The following is a 21,432-nucleotide window of genomic DNA, read 5'->3' as shown; positions in this document are numbered from 1 at the left end:
TCTGCTGGGAACAACACAGTGAAGGCAAAGAACAGTGCAGCCTGGAAATACCATGGTCAGAAGGGAGTGAGATGCAGGTCTCCACCGAAGAAAGGCAATGGCTGGGGAGCTGGAATCCTAAGAGTGTGTGCCTTGCTGGACCATTGACTGGAAATACAGGTTTAGTTGTCCTGAACTGTGACAGTTACAATATCTAGCCAGATCTTGTAAAATGCTCATTACCATAGTAAAAAAAAAAAGTGTTTCTAGAAATTCTGGATGCTTGGCCTATACATTTTTATGTTACAGAAAATCTGGTGCCAGAGTTTAGAGACCAAACTGGAAGCATGTTTGTGTCAGGATTATGCTTTTTTCTGTGAGCTAACCAAAAATTCACTGTTTAAGTCAACTGAAATATACCACAGCTTGATAAAAGTGGACTTGAAACTAATAGCTTATGAAATGTCTCCCATTTGTAAACAATTTCACCAGCATCTGAACAGCTTAGAAAATGAAATCTTGGGACAGCAAATGACCTGAAGCGGAACAACATATTAAAACAAGGTTTGTATTCTTAGCTCAACCTATACAGCAGATTCATTTGTATATAGGTATCTCTCAAAACAGAAACTGACCCATACACTCAGAAGCACCTCTGAGCTGAACTAATGCAAAAACATGTAGACACATCTTGCCATTTACTGAAAATCTGATATTTGGTCCCAAGTACTGCAGGTCTGAATCAGCTGCTGGTCTTCTTAGAATCTGGGCTGACCGAAGTCGACAAGACAGAAAATCGTAAATTCCTCTTTATCTTGACAAAGAAGATGGGAAAACTGGGAGAATTGGCTACTAGGAAAAAAATGTACTTACCACTAGGTGGCTTGGGTCGTGGAGGAACACTTTTCTTCGGTGGGAGAGCTGGAGTGTCTGGCTTACTTTTAAAAGGGTCATCTGAGAATCCCATCCCTCCAAAAGAGGAGGTGAAAGGGTCTGAAGCTGTGGGCTACGAGATAAAGGAAAGGTAAACATATGCAGATAGTAAAGATGACCTGTTAACTTTATAGAAAGTAAGTGAAAATTATTAACTCCTGTTTGAATTAACTCAGAAAAATGATAAGGAGTAAAATTCACAAAAGCAACTTAGTGACTAGGGAGTCTGAGTTCCATTTTCAAAAGCACCTAAGTCCCTTAGGAGCCTAACTCCTAATAATTTTCATTGGTACTTAGACCTTAAGTCACCTAAGGCACTTTTTACAATTTTTATCCCTGACAAGAAAGGAAGGGCACTTGGGGAATAATAAGGGGAAAGAATGGGAGGTAAAACTGTATTTTATTCCTGTTTTTATCTTACCCTATTGTACAGAAACCGTAACTAATCTGGTATTTGGCGTACTGGACGTAGTAAAATGTACTCAATGTGTACATACCTACTGAAATTTCATATATAAAAAAAAGGACTATTTTATAGCTGTCACATCACAGCTTTTATACACCACTTCTTTTATATTCACATACACACACACACACACACTTGTTCCTTAGGATTTGTCTATACAGAGTGAGTATATGGCAAGCTGGGGTGTAAATCTAGAGTGCACTAACTGGCCCCATGGACCCTTCTACCGCACTCTAAAAGATCTGTAGCGTACAACTCAGCCAGAACAAGAGATGCAAAACCTGCAGAAATATTTCCAAAGCTACAATGATCATCCCAAACACACCTCTCAAGATCCATGGACCCTACACATGCCTATCACAACATGTGGTGTACCTCATCCAGTGCACTAAATGCACCAACAACTATGGGGGTGAAACAAGACAATCACTATGCTCTCGAATGAACTCACACAGGAAAATGATAAAAGACCTGTGGGTGAACCCTATCACCTGTGGGTGAACACTTTTCACGAAGCCATCACTCTATAGCTGACTTATCAGTCCGCATCCTGAAAGGAAACCTGCATTGCAGTTTCAAAAGATGAGCCTGAGAGTTTAAATTCATTACTCTGCTAGACACTAAAAATCAGGGACTAAACAGTGACACTGGATTTATGGCTCATTACAACTATCTGTAACCCACTAACACCGTCTTTTTGTCCTATGACCGTAGGGGTGTGTTAACAGGCCACTCTACCTTGAACGGTCCCTAATAATATGTGCTAACTACTTATGCTAAACCAGTGGTTCTCAAACGACCCCCTTTATAAATTAAAAAGACTTTTTTATATATTTAACACCATTATAAATGCTGGAGGCAAAAAGGATTTTGGGGTGGAGGCTGACAGTTTGCGACCCCCCCATGTAATAGCCTCGTGACCCCCTGAGGAGTCCTGACCCCCCAGTTTGAGAACCCCTGTGCTAAACAATCTGTTCCACCTTGCAGTTTGCTGTGACCCCGGGAGTACCTTTCCCAGACCCAAAGAAGAGCTCTGTAAGTTTGTCTACACAGCAAACGGACACTAGCAGCTGAGCAGTGCCAGCCGACTCTGGGTTGCGGGCAGGGGCAGCGAGTTGTATGGGCCTGTGCTCCACTGAAGTTCGGAGCCGGGTCTCTCCCCTGGCCCTGCCTGCCGCCCCCGGGCAATCTAAAAGGGCCCGGGGCCCCTGCCGCCACCACACTGGGGCTAAGGCGGCTTCTTGCCCGCCCGCTCCGCTCTACTTCACTTCTGGAAGCGGATGGCATAACCCTTCGGCTCCTCCGAAGGGGGATGGGGGGCGGTGTCTCCGTGTGCTGACCCTGCCCTGAGCTGTGGCCAATGGAAACTGCGGGGATGGTGCCTGCAGGCAGCAGTATGTGGAGACCCCTCCGGCCCTCCGCCTAGGAACTGCTGCCAGAAGGGTGTTCATGTTGCTTTCGGGAGCCACTCACGGTAAGTGCTGCACCCCTCACTCTCTCCTGCATCCCAACCACCTGCCCCAGACCCCGCACCCAAACTCCTTCCCAGAGTCTGCCCCCTGCACCCCCTCCCGCACCTCAACCTCCTGCCCCAGCCCAGACCCCGCACCCAAACTCCCTCCCAGAGCCCAGCCCCTGTAAAGGACCCTGCCAACCATTAAAAAATAAATATATAAAAAGTGATTCCACACTGATTTATCCATTGCTTTACTGCATTTTTATCATGTTTTCAAATGTATGTTAAATTTTGATTCTGCAACAAAAAAGGAGTTCTGTAGGTAAAGCACTAGAAGGCTCAAGCTCCTAGGGAGATCCTTCTGAGAGTTCTGCTAATTAAAACCAAACATCCTGCTATTTGTAGAGGCTGCTGCCACCCAGTGGAGGAAAAAAGCTTTATAAGCAAAACAAGACAGTATTTTATTATTTTGGCCACAAAGACATTCTAATTTTAAAATCCCTGGAAAATATATCTTTAAAGGTTTCCTTTTCTTTCCCAATATATGAAAATCCCTTAAAAAATAAAATCTATTTCCTATCCAATATTTTCTCTAAAGTGCACACACATTCAACTTGTCATTGTAGAGTTGACTGTAAAGGTTGGGCGATGGACATTCATTTTAACTCTCCAAAAAGAATCTTGGAAAAAATGACATGGACTTTGTGAAGTTTTAATCTGTGATGTCTGTTTTAGTACAGGAACCCCCCCAAAAGTTGGGACTTTCTAGAGAAATTTCAAGAAATGTTCACTTTTAAATGTTTCCTCTGAAAAAATGTTAATACATTTTTGACTAAATAAATAACAAAAAGAGTTATGTTATGTTAAAATTTGGAGAGTAAATTCTAATACAGAAAGTCAAATGAAGGGATCTGAATCCTGTTTTCCACGTAAATCTCAATGCAACCTTAACTTAGGAACCACCAGGGTAACTCAATAATAATCATTTGGTCACCTAAATTACACTAGAACACAGATACGCCCCTCTATTGCTCCCCCCTCAAAAATCTAGAGATTTTGGTGAGACAGACAAACAAGTTATTTAAAAGCCTGCTGTGTCCAAAATAATTATATCATTAGTCCCTTTCAGAGGGTTTTTCCAAATGTGACTGCAAGATTTTGCTTGTTTCAATATAATGCTATTCTTTTCTTCACACTCATCAAGAATTATATGAAAAAAAAAAAAAGGAAAAAATGTTTATAGAGAAGGACTGATGCTTCCTTTGGTAACATTTACCTTTGACATCTGGCTAAAATCTGCAAAACCCTCATTGCTATTGAAGGCACCACTTCCAAATGGGTCTAACGTTCCAAAAGGATCTGAAACAAGTATAGAACAAAGCAATATGGTTTTTATTTTGTTTAATATAATACCTAGACAGAGGAAAAATCTACTGTCACTGAAGTAGACCACCAGACAAATTGAAAAAGGACACCAACATAAAGAAGCCCTCTTAATACTAGTGCCAGTAGCACAAATTATTTAATAAATTCACAGGAAAGTCATGTTTCTCTCTTTATGATGCAGTCAAATCATGACAAAGTCTCTTTAAATAGGAGCTGACACCTACAACGTGATTTCATAAAACATTTGCTTTAAAATACTATCAAGTCAGCAATCATGACTTTAGTGAACTAAAAGAATGATCAATTTTTTTCCTTTGGATGAAAAATTTGGCAGTAACAAGGCATGCACTGTTACCAAGATGAAAATATATAAGGAGAGAAGCTCAATTAGTTGAACTTCCATCTGTTCACTCCATTCGAGCTCTCTTTTGTAGGCCATAGGTTCTTTTTAATGCTGTTCATTCAGATTTTGTCTGTTACTTAAGGGTTGTTTACATGGAGAATCCAGGAAAATTAATCTGAATTAACAGAAGGTATGAATTTGAAGCTGATTATTTAAACCACATTAAACCTCTGTGTGAACACCCTCATTCAGAATTAACGTGGCCTTAATTTGGTTTAGTTAAGATAAATCAAATTCAGACTCCTTTAATTCTGAAAGCTGGTGTTCACACAGGGGTTTAAATAATCCATATTAAATTCACAATTTTAATTAATTTGGATTAATTTTCCTGGATTTCCCAATGTAGACAAGCCCAAGACTACTCAGACCACATTCCAACTCTCTCAAAGATTCCTTTCTCAAGCATTGTTTTTCCAAAGATTAGAAAATAGCATCTCTAAATTCCTGTTTATTTCTAGTATCCTAGTTTTTAAATTCTGTTCCCCAATTGAGTTCATAACCAATAAGAACAATTTATCAGCTTCAGCTCTTTCAAACTCTTCCATGATCTTGAAAACTTCTATAAGTCACCCTGAAGTCTTTTTTACCCATGAGAATCAGTCATGCTCAAATGACACATGTTCTTAATGAAGGTAGACCCAGACTGTCACATCCAGAGGAAAAGGGGAGAAAAAGGGGCAGCACATGAAAATTCTCCCCTCATGGAGGATTTCTCCATATTCTGCCACTGGGAGAGGTGTGTGGTTTTCCTACCTGAGGAGGTCCAGGTAGTTTGGTCCTCAGAAGCTAAGGATGTTGAGAGAGCTGCTAGAAGGACAGAGCAATCTGCTGTATCCAGGCCCTCTGCACTAGCTGTACATCTCCTGGCTCCCCAGCAGCATGGTTCCACTGGAGTCACATTGCCAGGCACTGCCCTGGCCGCCCTTGGAATTCCCCACTTAGAGGAATTCCCCCAAAAGAGTTAAGGTTGCCTCAGGTTGGATTAATTTATCTCCTGTTTCATCATTGCTTGCTTAGAAGAAAGGTTGGGAGCAATGCACAGTGCATGTGTGGAGGATCCCTCCATAGTCTGTAATAAGTACACTGTGAGGATGTATCCCATAGAATTGCAGTCTGCTTTTGCTATTTCGAAGCTTGAGAGTGAACTCTGTGCAATTTCCAGTGCCAGCCCATTGGGGGTCCTAAGCAGGAATATTTTGGGGGGCTCCCCACAACACATACTAATAATTAATAGGGGGCCCCCTTGAACTGCTCAGGGCCCTAAGCAATTGTTTAGTCTGCTTATGCCTACGCATTGACTCTGGCAATCTCCAAATTTTAACTGATATACTTGTGTGTCAAAAAGGCAGCAGAGTTTACCTGTGCATTTTACAGAAGAAAATACTTCCCTCTTACCTGGCCCTTTTGAAGAGATACCTGAAGATGTGAAAGGATCGCTACTTTCAAAGGGGTCAGGCTAAATGAGGAGGAAAGAAGAAATGGTACATGTTAATAATTTTAATGTATTCTGCACTTACCTTTCTGTGTATACCAAAATCTTCCCTACACTATGAAAACTGCTATTCTAGGCCAAATAAATCTAGTGCAGTGGTTCTCAAATTTTTTTTTTTCGCAGACCACTTGAAAATTGCTGTGTGTCTCAGTGGACCACTTAATGATCTTTCCGAATGTTGTTTGTACCATTAGCTAACTATTGTAAAGCACTTTGGATAAAAGCACTATATAAAAAAATCCTTAATAATAAAGGTTTTTTTGTTCTACAAATAAAAGCACACAACTCATATTTTAATATCAGTAGTCTTACCTTTCTAATGCCATGGATGTGCCCTCTCTCCCCCACTGCGGCAGCCCCCGACCTGGGGCTGGGAAGGAGTCGGGTCTTTCCCCCTGCCACAGCAGCCACAGAGCTGGGGCTGGGAAGGAAGGCCATCTCTCCCTGGCAGCCGCAGCCCTGGAGCTGGGGAAAATCGCCTCTTTCTCTGTCTGCCGCAGCCCTGCACGTCCCAAATTCCCCCCACCCCCTCTTCTCACCCCAATCACCACTCCCACCTACTCCCTATTCCCCCCAAGGCCACCACCTCACCTCACCTCACGCCTGCATGGCTCCACTAATTAGGTAAGTGGCCCTTCATTCTTTCATGTGCAGCCACCCAGGCACATACCTTAAAGGGAACTATCCGCGGACCACCTGAATGGAGCTCCGCGGACCACAGTTTGAGAACCTCTGTTCTAGTGTAATTCTAATACAGTCAGTGGACTTTGCATTTGACCAAACACCATGAAATACTCTTCTTGGATAAATACACATTATTAGCGCATGTAGTCTTGATAGCAATGATACAACGTGGGGTTGCTGACTACAAAGGCAAATATCCCATTGAGCAGAACACATTCCAGGCAGGGGATCTTTCAGTAAAATAAAGCTGGTACTAGTCTACAATTCAAAACTCAAGAACGTATTTGTACAGAAGTCTATTGTCAAAATGTTCATACTCGAGTGCCAAAAGTTGACATTAAATAGACGTGGCTTAATTTCAGAGCTGCTGAGTACCCACAACTTCTCATTAAATAAATAGTAGCTGCAGGTACTCATCAGCTGTGAAAATCTGGCCACTTATGTAGGTGCATATCTTTAGGCACTGAAGTTTGAAAATGTTGCCCTATGCTTGTAAATAGAAAGGAATTATCTGAAACACATTTTCACCATAAGGATACCATTACTCTGCTATAAGTAGGGCCCTACCAAATTCTCGGCTGTGAAAAACGTGTCTCAGACTGTAAAATCTGGTCTCCACCATGAAATCTGGTCTTTTATGTACTTTTACCCTATACTATATACATTTCACAGGGGAGACCAGAGTTTCTCAAACTGGCGGTCCTGACCCAAAAGAGGGTCACGGGAGGTGGGGCGGGGGGGTGGGTGGGTGGTGGTTTGCAAGCTATTGTAGGGGGGGTCATGGTATGCCACCCTTACTTCTGCACTGCCTTCAGAGCTGGGTGGCCAGAAAGCAGTGTCTGCTTGCCAGGCGCCCAGCTCTGCCAGCACCGCCAGCAGCAGCTCCGAAGCAAGTGTAGCAATGGGAGCCAGAGAGTGGCGGCTGCTGGCTGAGGTCCCAGCTCTGAAGGTAGCAGCACAGAAGTAAGGGTAGCAATACCATACCAGGCCTCCCTTACTTCAGCGCTACTGCTGTCAATGGCGCTGCCTTCAGAGCTGGGCTCCTGGCCAGCAGCTGCTGCTCTCCAGCCGGCCAGCTCTGAAGGCAGCGCCAACTGCCAGTAGCAGCACAGAAGTAAGGGCGGAAATACTGCGACCCCCCTACAATAACTGTGCGATGCCCCCACTAACCCCTTTTGGGTCAGGACTGCTACAATTACAACACCATGAAGTTTCAGATTTAAATATCTGACATCATGAAATTTATGATTTTTTAAATCCCATGACCGTGAAATTGACCAAAATGGACTGTGAATAACAGTAGAAAAGTTTATTATAGTGCAACATACACAAATTTAAAAATTACCTACCTTTGAGGGCAGTGTGGGTTTTTTTGTGAATGGATCTGAGGTAAATGGATCATTCTTCACCTGTTTCTTAAAAAAATCTTCAGAGACAGAACTACGAAATGGGTCACTTTCTTTAAATGGATCCCCTCCAAATGGATCTAGCAAAAGAGTTACGAGAGGTAAACAAAATGTACTGCTTTACTGGTAAAATACTAGACAATGTGCTACAGGGAACAATCACGCATTAGCAAGGAGTCGGAACAAATATGCCTTTATCTCAAACTTATTTATCAAATAATAAATTATTAATATATTCTACTCTAAAAAAGGAGAAAACTATTATGATTATTTAAAATTCTGATTAAATGGATGATGTTTTATGGAGTTTATATTACAGTTACGAACTACATTTAATAAAACTGTATATACCACATATACTTGTTCATTAGCCTGGTCGTTTATAAGCCGACCCCCCAAGATGGATAGGTAAAAATAGTAAAAACTGTATGACCCTTTCATAAACCGACCCTACATTTCAGGGGTTGGCAAACTTTGGCTCCCGGCCCATCAGGGTAAGCCACTGGTGGGTCGAGACATTTTGTTTACCTGGGGCGTTCACAGGCACAGAGCCCCTCAGCTCCCAGTGGCTGCGGTTCGCTGTTCCCAGCCAATGGGAGCTGCAGGAAGTGGCACAATGATTTCATAGAGTTTAAAATCATCAAATTTTGGTGCAGACCCGTTTATAAACCGACCTCCGCTCTTTGATGAGTCACATTTTTACCAAAAATATTCGGCTTATGAACGAGTATATATGGTACCTTATTAAACTTCTTAATGAGCTCGCTCATGCACGTGCACACTCTGGGCCCCCCAGTTTAAACTGAAAAACAAACACACATACTCTCTCTCTCTCTGGGCTCCGCAGTTTAAACTGAAAATCTGAAGTCTTGGAAGGCCAGCTGTATACTGGGCATATCTATATTTGGCTACAAATTATATCCCACCTGTCTCAAAGGAAAAGCTTTTACCTGTTGAAACAGGTGGCTGTTCTGAAAAAGGATCATTCTGGAATGGATCATCTAGGTAAAAAAAAAGAAAAATATCTTGTTTTGTCACCTACTTAGAGAATGTCTCCAACTGCCCTACAGTTCGGACTAATGGGGTGTGAACAGCAGTGCACACCAAAGTGCTGCACTATAACTCCCCTGTGTAGATGCTGTGGGAGCAAACTTAAAAGTGTAAACTCTGGACCTTTAAGTTTGTACCCAGGGCATCCACACAGGGAAATTACAGTGCAGCATTTCAGTGCACATGGCTCTTCACATCCCTTAGTCCAAACTGCAGGCACTGTAGACATACACTCAGTTAATAAGATTAGCACAGTTTGTAAAAATACATTTATAGTACATATGGTCTTCTGATTCTTATATTAGCCATTAGTTACTTACTGCCTTTGAAAGGGTCTGCTCCTTTAAAAGGATCAGATCTGAATGGATCTTCGGCCTGGAATGGGTCTGTATGTAATTCTTGTGTATTATTACTAAACAATAAAGCTTTATTCTTGAAGGGATCATCCTAGAATTAAGAGAAATATTACAAAGATTTTATCAATATTAAAATGATTAATCATCCAGTTATATTCTGATGTATCTTATTCCTGTTCAATTTTGTTTTAAATTCAAGAAGCTCCTTATTGAAGCCAGAAGTGCCCTTTAAACTGAAGCAAATGTCATAAATACATTGCTTGAGGCTACATAGAACATCAACACTGTGTACAGCACACAAAATGAAATACCTTCACAAACTTTCTAAAATTCCACCCCTCTAGGTTTTGCAAAAGCCCCACCACCATGTAAAACATCTTAATTTCCAAGATAAATATATCTTTCCACAAATCTTTGGCTATTGATCGCTGTCCAGACTACAGTGGAGCAGGAACAATTATAACAAAACTGTTTTGAATAGATCTACCGCAGTCCACTTGACAAGCAAGAATAAGGATAGATTTCCTTCTAAAAACATGCTACCCTAGCTATGCTGGAAACTAACTCTCCTACACAGATGTCATCCATAGCATAGTTTTCAGGTTAACTATGGTTATTGCTAGCACAGTTCAAGCCAATTTTGATAAACTAAAAAAAGCAAGCCACAACCACAACACACGAACTAACAAAGTTGTGTCAATTCTTCATCATATGCATTTGTTTGTATGATATATCCTTGTCTTTGCCTATTTTGTGTCTTTTAGACTGTAAACCCTCTGGAGTAGGGATTGTCGCTTATCTATGTTTGTACAGCACTCAGTACAAAGGAGCGCCAATCCTGACTGATGCCTTTTGACCATAATAAATGTTTACTAACAACAACAGACAAGGCCTTGGAGTTTACAAAGCTAAAAGGATCTCTCCTCAGTATAGAAGACACAAATGAAGAAGTTTAAAATTAAATTTTTCAACAGCAAAAGAAACAAAATACAGAGGAGGAAAGACGGATTAAGAAACAGGAAAGAAACAAATGTTTTACAAACTTTTCTATGAACATAGAGTTTTCTTCCAATAAGTGGTTCTCAGTCTTTACCAATAAAAGCAACATTCCAGAGACTTCCACTTGAAACTGAGTTTGACAATAACCATTCAAGCACAAAGACTGTGCAGCGAAGTATTAAAAAACAAGTCTGTGAAAGCATCACTGTTCTGATACAATCCCTTTCTTTCTCAAGTGTTTTCCCTTTGTTGCTTGAGCAGAGACAAAGTAATGCAAGGCAGAAAGGTACAGTACTTTCTAAATGCTTATTAGGCCAGTGTACTAAATATACTATGTACAATATAGTGGTGTTCTATAAGTATTTGCATATTATTAATGCTATCATATTTCACTTAAATGTTTATTTTGAAATAGATCAAAGTGCTTTGGATACCTAAAAAAGGAAACATTCTTTAAGAAAGCTATTCTACTTTCACTTTTATATAATCAAGTCTTCTAAAATAGCAAAATAAAATCTGATTTCTACAAAAAAAATAAAAACAAAACCAATAAATATGGAAAAATAAAATTTTCTTGAAACTCCCTTCAAATTGGGTATTTTGGAGACAGTGTTCACAACTTTTTAATTTTGCAAAAGATTTTAAATGACAATTATTTAAAAGAGCAAAAAATGTCAACCTTCCTCTTATGCTGGGATAAATTGTGGTCAGGTACAATAGCAAATGTAGAACAATAAGCTTTGCTCAAACAACATCCAATCCAGTAGCACATCTCTTTGACTTCACTTTTTCCTTAGCTAGGCCTCCAAATTATGAATGGGAGCTCATGGTACAATCAGGCTAACCCTACAGTAAGCATCTTATTTATATTAGGGTTTGCAAGATGGCTTTCCCTGGAGAGGACACACGAACAGCATATGGATGCAACAAGACTTACATTTGGAGAAATGAACACACAAATTATAAACATTGGTTGTTTGTGTAATTTACTAAGGATTAGTATTAGTAATAGCTGCCTAAAGAAAATCAGTTAAGGAAGTTCTTAAGATCCTGAAGGAATATATGGAGGCAAAATACACAGCTAAAATAAATATACTGGATGAGAGAATAGTGATGCTGGGAGTATTTTAGAGGAAGACAAAGACGTCCATACATTATTTTTTGGATAAACTCTTGTGGTTTAGAGTAGCAGCCGTGTTAGTCTGTATCCGCAAAAAAGAAAAGGAGTACTTGTGGCACCTTAGAGACTAACAAATTTATTTGAGCATAAGCTTTCGTGAGCTACAGCTCACTTCATCACATCCGAGTACTCCTTTTCTTCTTGTGGTTTAGGTTGTATTGCTGAAGTGTGTAAGTGTACAGCTCACATCCTACAGAAAAGCAGAAACCCTACATGACTGAAGGACCCCAACAGCTGGACTGGAATTTAAAAGAAATGTGTCCCTATTTTGCTCAGGCCAAAAGTCAGACAGGCAACACATTACAGTCTAGTCTACATTTAAAACTTTTACCTGCATAACTATGTCACATAGGAGTAAGGGGAAAAAAAAACATCACAACCTTAACCCATAGCTATGCCAGGACTTTTCCTGCATTCATGCAGTTATACTGGCAACAATTCCTTTGGCCAGTATTGCTTATTTAATTTGAAGAACTGCTATAAGCTATACCAACAAAAAGACCTGTTTTGATGGAATAAGCTGCATCTCCGGTAAGAAAGTTTGATGGCACAGTTATTCCAGCAGACTATTTCTAGCATAGATAAGACATAAGAATTAATCATCACGAGAACTAAAATGTTCTAAGCCTGTGGATGGAGGCTGCCATCTTGCAGAGATTACAGTGCCTGTTAAGATCACACGGTCAACTAAATAAAAATCTTTTTACAATCTGAGTTTAGGTGCAAGTTACAAATCTAATGATTGTAAAATGTATTTTACACTGCATTGAACCATAAATCCACTTGTTACTTTTATTCAGTCTTTACCATAGCTCCAAAATTTCCTCTTTCTTTCTGTGCAATTCCTTCACTTATGTCCGCTAAATTCGTCATACTACCACCATGAATCCCATTCAGAGCATCATTATTTTGTTCAATACTTTTACTGATTTCCTGGTGACTCTCTTGAAGCTGAGAAAGTTTACTTCTTGCCTAAATAATGAAAAATATTTCAGTATCATGCAGGATTAGACATACACTCATATGAGCAAGCAACTAACTACTCTTTGAGAATGAAAACTAGTATTCATTGACAAATCTGAACATTGTATTCTCTCTGGAATTTGGTTACTGCAGGGCTCCAGAGATATGGGAGTAATTCTGCGTGAGGTTAAAAACAATTGTCAAATTGTTACAGAATTGTCCTGACTATATTTTTTACATGAACTGGCAAACAAAGTATTAGTCTACAGTCACAAAACCCTATGAAATTATAGCAGTCTATTTTTCTTCTGCAGGATTCACTTTGTAGGTGCAGTTCACCCCTTCCTAAACTACTGGGCTTTAAAGGAGGGAGAAAGATGTGTATAGACTACAAACAATACCTGATTAATTTCTTCTTGTGTTGATTTTAAAGATTTAATTATTGTTTCAAGTTGCACTTTTCCTGCTTGGATACTCTGTTCTAGCTGAGTCTCTTCTTGCTGGAGACGATTCAGCTCTGCTTTTGCTTTATTCAGATCATCTTCCTGTGATTTTAAATCGGATTCCTGAGACTGAATCTCCATTTTCAATGATGAAATCTGAAAAAAATTGCCATGCAGTGCCAACTTCAGAGTGCAAATAGAAATTAAAGTAACATTATTATTAATTATTTGTGATTAATTCATATTTCATTATATTCAAGATAGTTAAGTCCCAGGCAGACTGCGAAGAGCAACAAAAGGATCTCTCAAAACTTGGTGACTGGGCAACAAAATGGCAGATGAAATTCAATGTTGATAAATGCAAAGTAATGCACATTGGAAAACATAATTCCAACTATACATATAAAATGATGGGGTCTAAATTAGCTGTTACCACTCAAGAAAGAGATCTTGGAGTCATTGTGGATAGTTCTCTGAAAACATCCACTCACTGTGCAGCGGCAGTAAAAAAAAGCTAACAGAATATTGGGAATCATTAAGAAAGGGATAAATAAGACAGAAAATATCATATTGCCTCGATATAAATCCATGGTATGCCCATATCTTGAATACTGCGCGCAGATGTGGTCGCCCCATCTCAGAAAAAATATATTCGAATTGGAAAAGGTTCAGAAAAAGGCTAACAAAAATGATGAGGGATATGGAACAGCTGTCATATGAGGAGAGATTAATAAGACTGGGACTTTTCAGCTTGGAAAAAGATGACTAAGGGGGGATATGATAGAGGTCTATAAAAATCATGACTGGTATGGAGAAAGTAAATAAGAAAGTCTTATTTACTCCATCTCATAACACAAGATATAGGGGGTCACCAAATGAAATTAATAGGCAGCAGGTTTAAAACAAACAAAAGGAAGTATTTTTTCACACAACGCACAGTCAACCTGTGGAACTCTTTTCCAGAGGATGTTGTGAAGGTCACTACTATAACAGGGTTAAAAAAAGAACTAGATAAATTCAAGGAGAATAGGTCCATCACTGGCTATTAGCCAGGATGGGCAGGGATGGTGTCACCAGCCTCTGTTTGCCAGAAGCTGGGAATGGATCACTTGATGATTACCTGTTCTGTTCATTCCTTCTGGGGCACCTGGCACTGGCCGCTGTCATTATGCAAGGCACTGAATTTACCCATATGGAGTGAAAATCTATCAACTTCATGAAAAAACTCGTACAGATACAGACAGACATCATCTTCCTTTCCAAATGCAAACAGATGGACATCATACCAAAAGGACTGAAGGTAAAACATCCATTACAATCTACATACCACACAGACCATGCTGACAGCTTGTGCCACACACTCTCAAAGAAACTGCGGAACCACCTGATCAACATCCTCTACAGCAAACAGGGAAAGATTAAGAATGAGCTCTCAAAACTGGATACTTTCATAAAAAACCAACCTTCCACACAAACTTCCTCGTGGCTGGACTTTACAAAAACTAGACAAACCATTTACAACACACACTTTGCTTCTGTACAAAAGAAAAAGGACACTAAACTATCTAAACTACTACATGCCACAAGGGGCCACAACAGTGGTTCCCTTAACCCACCCAGCATTATTGTTAATCTATCCAACTATACTCTTAGCCCAGCAGAAGAATCTGTCCTATCTCGGGGCCTCTCCTTCTGCCCCTCCACCCCCACAAACATGATACAGTTCTGTGGTGACCTAGAATCCTATTTTCGACATCTCCGACTTAAAGAATATTTCTAACACACCTCTGAACAACATACTAACCCACAGAGACCTTCCTACCAACACTACAAAAAAAAGGATTCTGGGTGGACTCCTCCTGAAGGTCAAAACAACAGACTGGACTTCTACATAGAGTGCTTCTGCCGACATGCACGGGCTGAAATTGTGGAAAAGCAGCATCACTTGCCCCATAACCTCAGCCGGGCAGAACATAATGCCATCCACAGCCTCAGAAACAACTCTGACATCGTAATCAAAAAGGCTGACAGAGGAGGTGCTGTCGTCATCATGAATAGGTCAGAATATGAACAAGAGGCTGCTAGGCAGCTCTCCAACTCCACTTTCTACAAGCCATTACCCTCTGATCCCACTGAGGGTTACCAAAAGAAACTACACCATTTGTTGGGAAAAAACACAAGAACAAATCCGCACAGACACACCCCTGGAACCCCGACCTGAGGTATTCTATCTGCTACCCAAGATCCATAAACCTGGAAATCCTGGATGCCCCATCATCTCAGGCATTGGCACCCTGACAGCAGGATTGTCTGGCTATGTAGACTCTCTCCTCAGGCCCTACGCTACCAGCACTCCCAGCTATCTTTGAGACACCACTGACTTCCTGAGGAAACTACAATCCATCGTTGACCTTCCTGAAAACACCATCCTGGCCACTATGGATGTAGAAGCCCTCTACACCAACATTCTACACAAAGATGGACTACAAGCCGTCAAGAACACTATCCCCGATAATGTCACGGCTAACCTGGTGGCTGAACTTTGTGACTTTGTCCTCACCCATAACTATTTCACCTTTGGGGACAATGTATACCTTCAAATCAGCAGCACTGCTATGGGTACCCGCATGGCCCCACAGATGCCAACATTTTTATGGCTGACTTAGAACAACGCTTCCTCAGCTCTCCTCCCCTAACGCCCCTACTCTACTTGCGCTATATTGATGACATCTTCATCATCTGCACCCATGGAAAAGAAGCCCTTGAGGAATTCCACCATGATTTCAACAATTTCCATCCCACCATCAACCTCAGCCTGGACCAGTCCACACAAGAGATCCACTTCCTGGATACTACGGTGCTAATAAGCGATGATCACATAAACACCACCCTATACCAGAAACCTACTGACTGCTATGCCTACCTACATGCCTCCAGCTTTCATCCAGACCACACCACACGATCCATTGTCTACAGTCAAGCTCTACGGTACAACCGCATTTGCTCCAACCCCTCAGACAGAAACAAACACCTACAAGATCTCTTATCAAGCCTTCTTACAACTACAATACCCACCTGCTGAAGTGAAGAAACAGATTGACAGAGACAGAAGAGTACCCAGAAATCACCTACTCCAGGACAGGCCCAACAAAGAAAATAACAGAACGCCACTAGCCATCACCTTCAGCCCCCAACTAAAACCTCTCCAACGCATCATCAAGGATCTACAACCTATCCTGAAGGATGACCCATCACTCTCACAGATCTTGGGAAACAGGCCAGTCCTTGCTTACAGACAGCCCCCCAACCTGAAGCAAATACTCACCAGCAACCACACACCACACCACAGAACCGCTAACCCAGGAACCTATCCTTGCAACAAAGCCTGTTGCCAACTGTGTCCACATATCTGTTCAGGGGACACCATCATAGGGCCTAATCACATCAGCCACACTGTCAGAGGCTCGTTCACCTGCACATCTACCAGTGTGATATATGCCATCATGTGTCAGCAATGCCCCTCTGCCATGTACATTGGTCAAACTGGACAGTCTCTACATAAAAAAATAAATGGACACAAATCAGAAGTCAAGAATTATAACATTCAAAAACCAGTTGGAGAACACTTCAATCTCTCTGGTCACTCAATTATAGACCTAAAAGTTGCAATTCTTCAACAAAAAATCTTCAAAAACAGACTCCAACGAGAGACTGCTGAATTGGAATTAACTTGCAAACTGGATACAATTAACTTAGGCTTGAACAAAGACTGGGAGTGGATGGGTCATTACACAAAGTAAAGCTATTTCCCCATGTTTATTCCCCCCCTCCCCAGCACTGTTCCTCAGATGTTCTTCTCAACTGCTGGAAATGGCCCACCTTGATTATCACTACAAAAGGTCTCTCTCCACCCCCCCGGCTCTCCTGCTGGTAACAGCTCATCTTACCTGATCACTCTCCTTACAGTGTGTATGGTAACACCCATTGTTTCATGTTCTCTATGTATATAAATCTCCCCACTGTATTTTCCACTGAATGCATCCGATGAAATGAGCTGTAGCTCACGAAAGCTTATGCTCAAATAAATGTGTTAGTTTCTAAGGTGCCACAAGTACTCCTTTTCATTTTACTCCTTTGCCTGTGACTTTTTTTTTTTTAAATACATTGAGTACATTTATTAAAATGGTCAGCTTTCAGCAGAACCAAATTTACAAGGGTTATACCAATTTCCTGTTTCCTATGTACCTATACGACCGGTGTGATGGGATCCTCAGGGTGCATCCTGGAAACGTAGGACCACTGTGCCCCCTTAACTCTTCAGCCTGGGCTGTCTCCCACAATGCTTTGCTAGTGACAAGCAGCAAACCCCTCTAGGCGCTGTTATTACTCAGCACAACTGCATGTGGAGCCCTGCACCCAGCTAGATTGCATGCATGTTCATAGAGCCACTCATGAATCACACAGAATAAGGCACCAGCCAAATCCCCCCACCTTGTACCTCAGGAATATACAGTCTTGCATTGCTCAAGACAATCAGTGAAAGTTTGTTAATTGGTTCCCCACTTCAACAATGGAAAGTGGATATACACCAGCCTTCGTAAATCTGAGCAGATTTACCAAACACTTCTGGCAAACTCACTGGTAAAGATAAACACTAAAACAAGTTTATTGATTACAAAGGATAGATTTTAAGTGATTATAAGTGATAAATCAGAGTTAGTTACCGAAAGAAAAGAAAATATAAGCATGCAGTCTACACTCTCAACCTTATTAGACTGGGCAACATCTAGATTAAGCAGTTTCTCACCCCACTGGATATTGAATTCATAGTACACAGGTTTCACCTATTTTATACCCTTAGTCCATGTGCTTGGAGAACAAAAGTCTAGGCATGTCTGGTGGGCTTTGCTGAGTCCCCAGGCAAGGTTGAGCAATTCCCCTGGGATGGCCTTATGCAGGTGAGTCGTTAAATTGTAACTCCCTTGCTGGACAGTGGCTGTTGATGGTTGTTTGACACCCACCCGGGCATTGGTTACTTTCCTTGCTGTTTTCCATGGAGAACTAATATCTGGCCGATTCCGCAACTTACAGCATGATCATAACCTTTCCCCTGATGTCTTACATGGCGTGCTTTATATGCAATAACACAATTATATATAAATGAGGAATATGGGGGTCACAGGGTGCTCCCCTGTCGTGTAGTGTCACAACTGATCATATTGAGTTTCTATAAAAAGACAACATGTCGACTATACTGAAATAATGTTAGAAATGAACAAGCAAAATGCATCCGATGAAGTGAGCTGTAGCTCACGAAAGCTCATGCTCAAATAAATTAGTTAGTCTCTAAGGTGCCACAAGTACTCCTTTTCTTTTTGCAAACTTAAAATGTTGGTCATTACAATAATGTACCTTAAACATTTTCTGTATTGAAACTTTAAAAAGACTCAAAATCAAACTTCCCAGCTTTGAGCCTGGTTCCTCTAAAATTGGCATTTTCACCTCTAACATGAATAATATCTAGTTGGGCAACTTGTAAATGTTGACAGAGTCCACAAGAGAAGAGGAATATTATTGCATAATCCTACTTCCCACTTTTTATTAACCTTTTCCTGTTTGTCAGGATATTAAAGAAGTTCACTTATCTGTATTTTCATCAGACTAACATAGAACTGAAACACAAATTCTGATGTTTGAAACTACTGACTGCGTCAAATAAATACTTCCTGCAATTTTAAGCTACCAGTAAAACAAAGTTACCCAACTGAACAAGAGCACCAGAGCACTATTTATCTTGCTGTATTTCTTTTCTTCTCCATTTATTTATCCATCACAAGTAAAAGAATAACAAAATAGATGTATACGCGCTAACACCTTCCAGCAGCACCCAAGAACAATACGAATGACTAGGCAAAGAGTTAAATAAGCTACTAAAATGGAAATAAAGGCCTCAAGTGACTACTACATAAACTGATGGGAAAGTGATAGGGAGGTGTGCACCATGAATCAGTACATATTTAGGGTTTTGTTTTGTTTTTTAAAACTGTTATCATTAAAAGATCAGCATGTTCACGTTTACCTAAAGGACCCTAAAACTTTAGACATTAATGAGAGTTAATTGGAAGGGTCTCTTCTCCCAGAATATGGAGATAGAGTATGCTGGACTCCTCAGATAGGCAGATACTTGATCCAGATATTTTAAAAAAATAATCAACGCAACATTATCAGCCAAAAAGATATTGAATAGGCATAGACACTGCCTCAATGGAACAGCCAGCCTGTTTTAAGAAGAGATAAAACTAATTTTTTTAAGTAATTCCTACAGTGCACAGAACAAGGTGGTCAACCCTGGATTACCCACTTCCACAGACTGATGTCATCTCTGTGTTGATGACATCCTAATCCGCTTCTCTACCACAATCTATACCCATCACCTGTGCCATTCAAACAGCTCCGCTTGCAGATGGACTGCCACATCTCAAGCTCAACATGGCAAAAACTGACCTAGTCAACTTGTCTGATATTCTTCATTTGTCTACATCTTGGTCACTGCCTTGACTTCTCCTCTTCTTTGGCTTCCTAGCACCTTGTCTCAGCCACTCATCCTCCAGACTATTCAAAATGCTTCTGCTAAAATATTCATTCTCCTGATCACAGACTAGATCACTCACCACTTTCAGTCTCTTCAATGGCTTCCTCTAGTCTTAGGGCTTGTTTACACAAACATTTAGCTTTCAGCAAGCTGGGGTGTGAATTAACTGTCCATGGGGACCCTGGGGACCTGTTAGTGCACGTCTTTCAACACTGGCTAGTGCCAGACACTTCAGAAGAAATTAAAAGAACAGGACAATTATAGTGATCCATACTATGTCATCCAGTCCCACCTTCTGGCAGTCAGAGATTTAGGGACACCCAGAGCATGGGGTTTTGTCCCTGACCATTTTAGCTAACCGCCATGGATGGACCTAGCTTCTATGCACTGATCTAATTCTTTTTTAACCCAGTTATACTTTTGGCTTTCACAACACCCCCAGCAACGAGTTCCACAGGTTGATTGTGTGTTATGTGAAGAAGTACTTCCTCATGTTTGTATTAAACCTGCTGCCTATTAATTTCCTTTGGTGCCCCCTGGTTTTTGTATTTTGTGAAGGGCTGAATAATACTTCGTTATTCACTTTCTCCAAAACATTCATGATTTTAAACACCTCTCTCGTATCCTCCTTTCAGTCATCTCTTTTCCAAGCTGAACAGTCCCATATCAGGAGAGATTAAAAAGCTGGAAGCTTCTCCATACCACTAATCGTTTTTGTTTCCTTTCTCTGTACTTTTTCCATTTCTAATACATATTTTTTGAGAAGGGGTGACCAGAACTGCACCCAGTTTTCAAGGTGTGGGCGTACCATGGATTTATTAAGTGGCATTATGATATTTTCGGCTTTATTATCTATCCCCTGCCTAATGGTTCCTAACATTCTGTTAGCTCTTTAGTCTGTTGCTGGACATTGAGTAGATCCACAATGAGTCCAAGATCTCTTTCTTGAGTGGTAACAGCTAATGTAGAACCCATCATTTGGAATGTATAGTTTGGATTACGTTTCCCAATGTGCATTTCTTTGCATTTATCAAAGTTGAATTTCCTCTGCCATTTTCTTGCCCAGTCACCCAGTTTAGTGAGATCCCTTTGTCATTCTCTGCAGTCATCTTTGGGCATAACTATCTTGAGTAATTTTGTATCATCTGCAAACTTTGTGAATTCACTGTTTTTCCAGATCATTTATGAATATGTGGAACAGCACCAGTCCCAGTACAGATCCCTTCCCTCCCTTTGTTTCCTTCCTATCTTTTAGTGATCATAAGAGGGTCTTTCCTCTTATTCCAGGATTGCTTACTTTGCTTAAGAGCCTGCAGTGAGGGACCTTGTCAAAGGCTTTCTGAAAATCCAAGCACACTATATTCACTGGATCACCCTTATCCATATGCTTGTTGACACTGTGATGCTGACAAATCAGCTCAAATCAAAACCACAGGATAATTGTGTGTGGATATAAAAAAAAAAAAGTTAATGTTATTGTCTTCACATACTTGTAACCTGTAGTTTACTATCACATTACATTAAGCATACCTCATATTTAATTAACTCTAGATCAAAAGTGTATGTTTGTGAGAATTTACTTGATGTGTAAACTGCATGAAAACTAATGAAAGATTGTTTGGATTGTTGTAACTAAATGCACTG

General features: G+C 40.6%; 1 protein-coding gene across 5 annotated transcripts in view; it reads right to left on the bottom strand.

The window, feature by feature from the left end:
- The window catches only part of EPS15L1 (epidermal growth factor receptor pathway substrate 15 like 1), an 85,175-nt gene that overhangs the window by 31,356 nt on the left and 32,387 nt on the right, over positions 1 to 21,432 (bottom strand). For 4 of the 5 annotated variants that reach the window (XM_084614726.1, XM_084614728.1, XM_084614729.1 and 1 more), the window contains 8 exons: positions 13,155 to 13,352; positions 12,598 to 12,762; positions 9,576 to 9,702; positions 9,156 to 9,206; positions 8,149 to 8,285; positions 6,019 to 6,079; positions 4,111 to 4,193; positions 853 to 985 (listed from right to left, as the gene is read on the bottom strand). In XM_084614726.1, coding sequence (XP_084470852.1) covers positions 853 to 985; positions 4,111 to 4,193; positions 6,019 to 6,079; positions 8,149 to 8,285; positions 9,156 to 9,206; positions 9,576 to 9,702; positions 12,598 to 12,762; positions 13,155 to 13,352 — 955 coding nt within the window. The remainder of the gene's footprint in view (positions 1 to 852; positions 986 to 4,110; positions 4,194 to 6,018; positions 6,080 to 8,148; positions 8,286 to 9,155; positions 9,207 to 9,575; positions 9,703 to 12,597; positions 12,763 to 13,154; positions 13,353 to 21,432) is intronic. The other variant, XM_084614727.1, reaches the window with a different exon arrangement.

Source organism: Lepidochelys olivacea (genome assembly GCF_965140295.1).
Source record: "Lepidochelys olivacea isolate rLepOli2 genome assembly, chromosome: 25".
Lineage (NCBI taxonomy): Eukaryota > Metazoa > Chordata > Testudines > Cheloniidae > Lepidochelys > Lepidochelys olivacea.
Note: the sequence above shows the minus strand (reverse complement) of the source record. Positions and strands in the feature narration are given on the sequence as shown.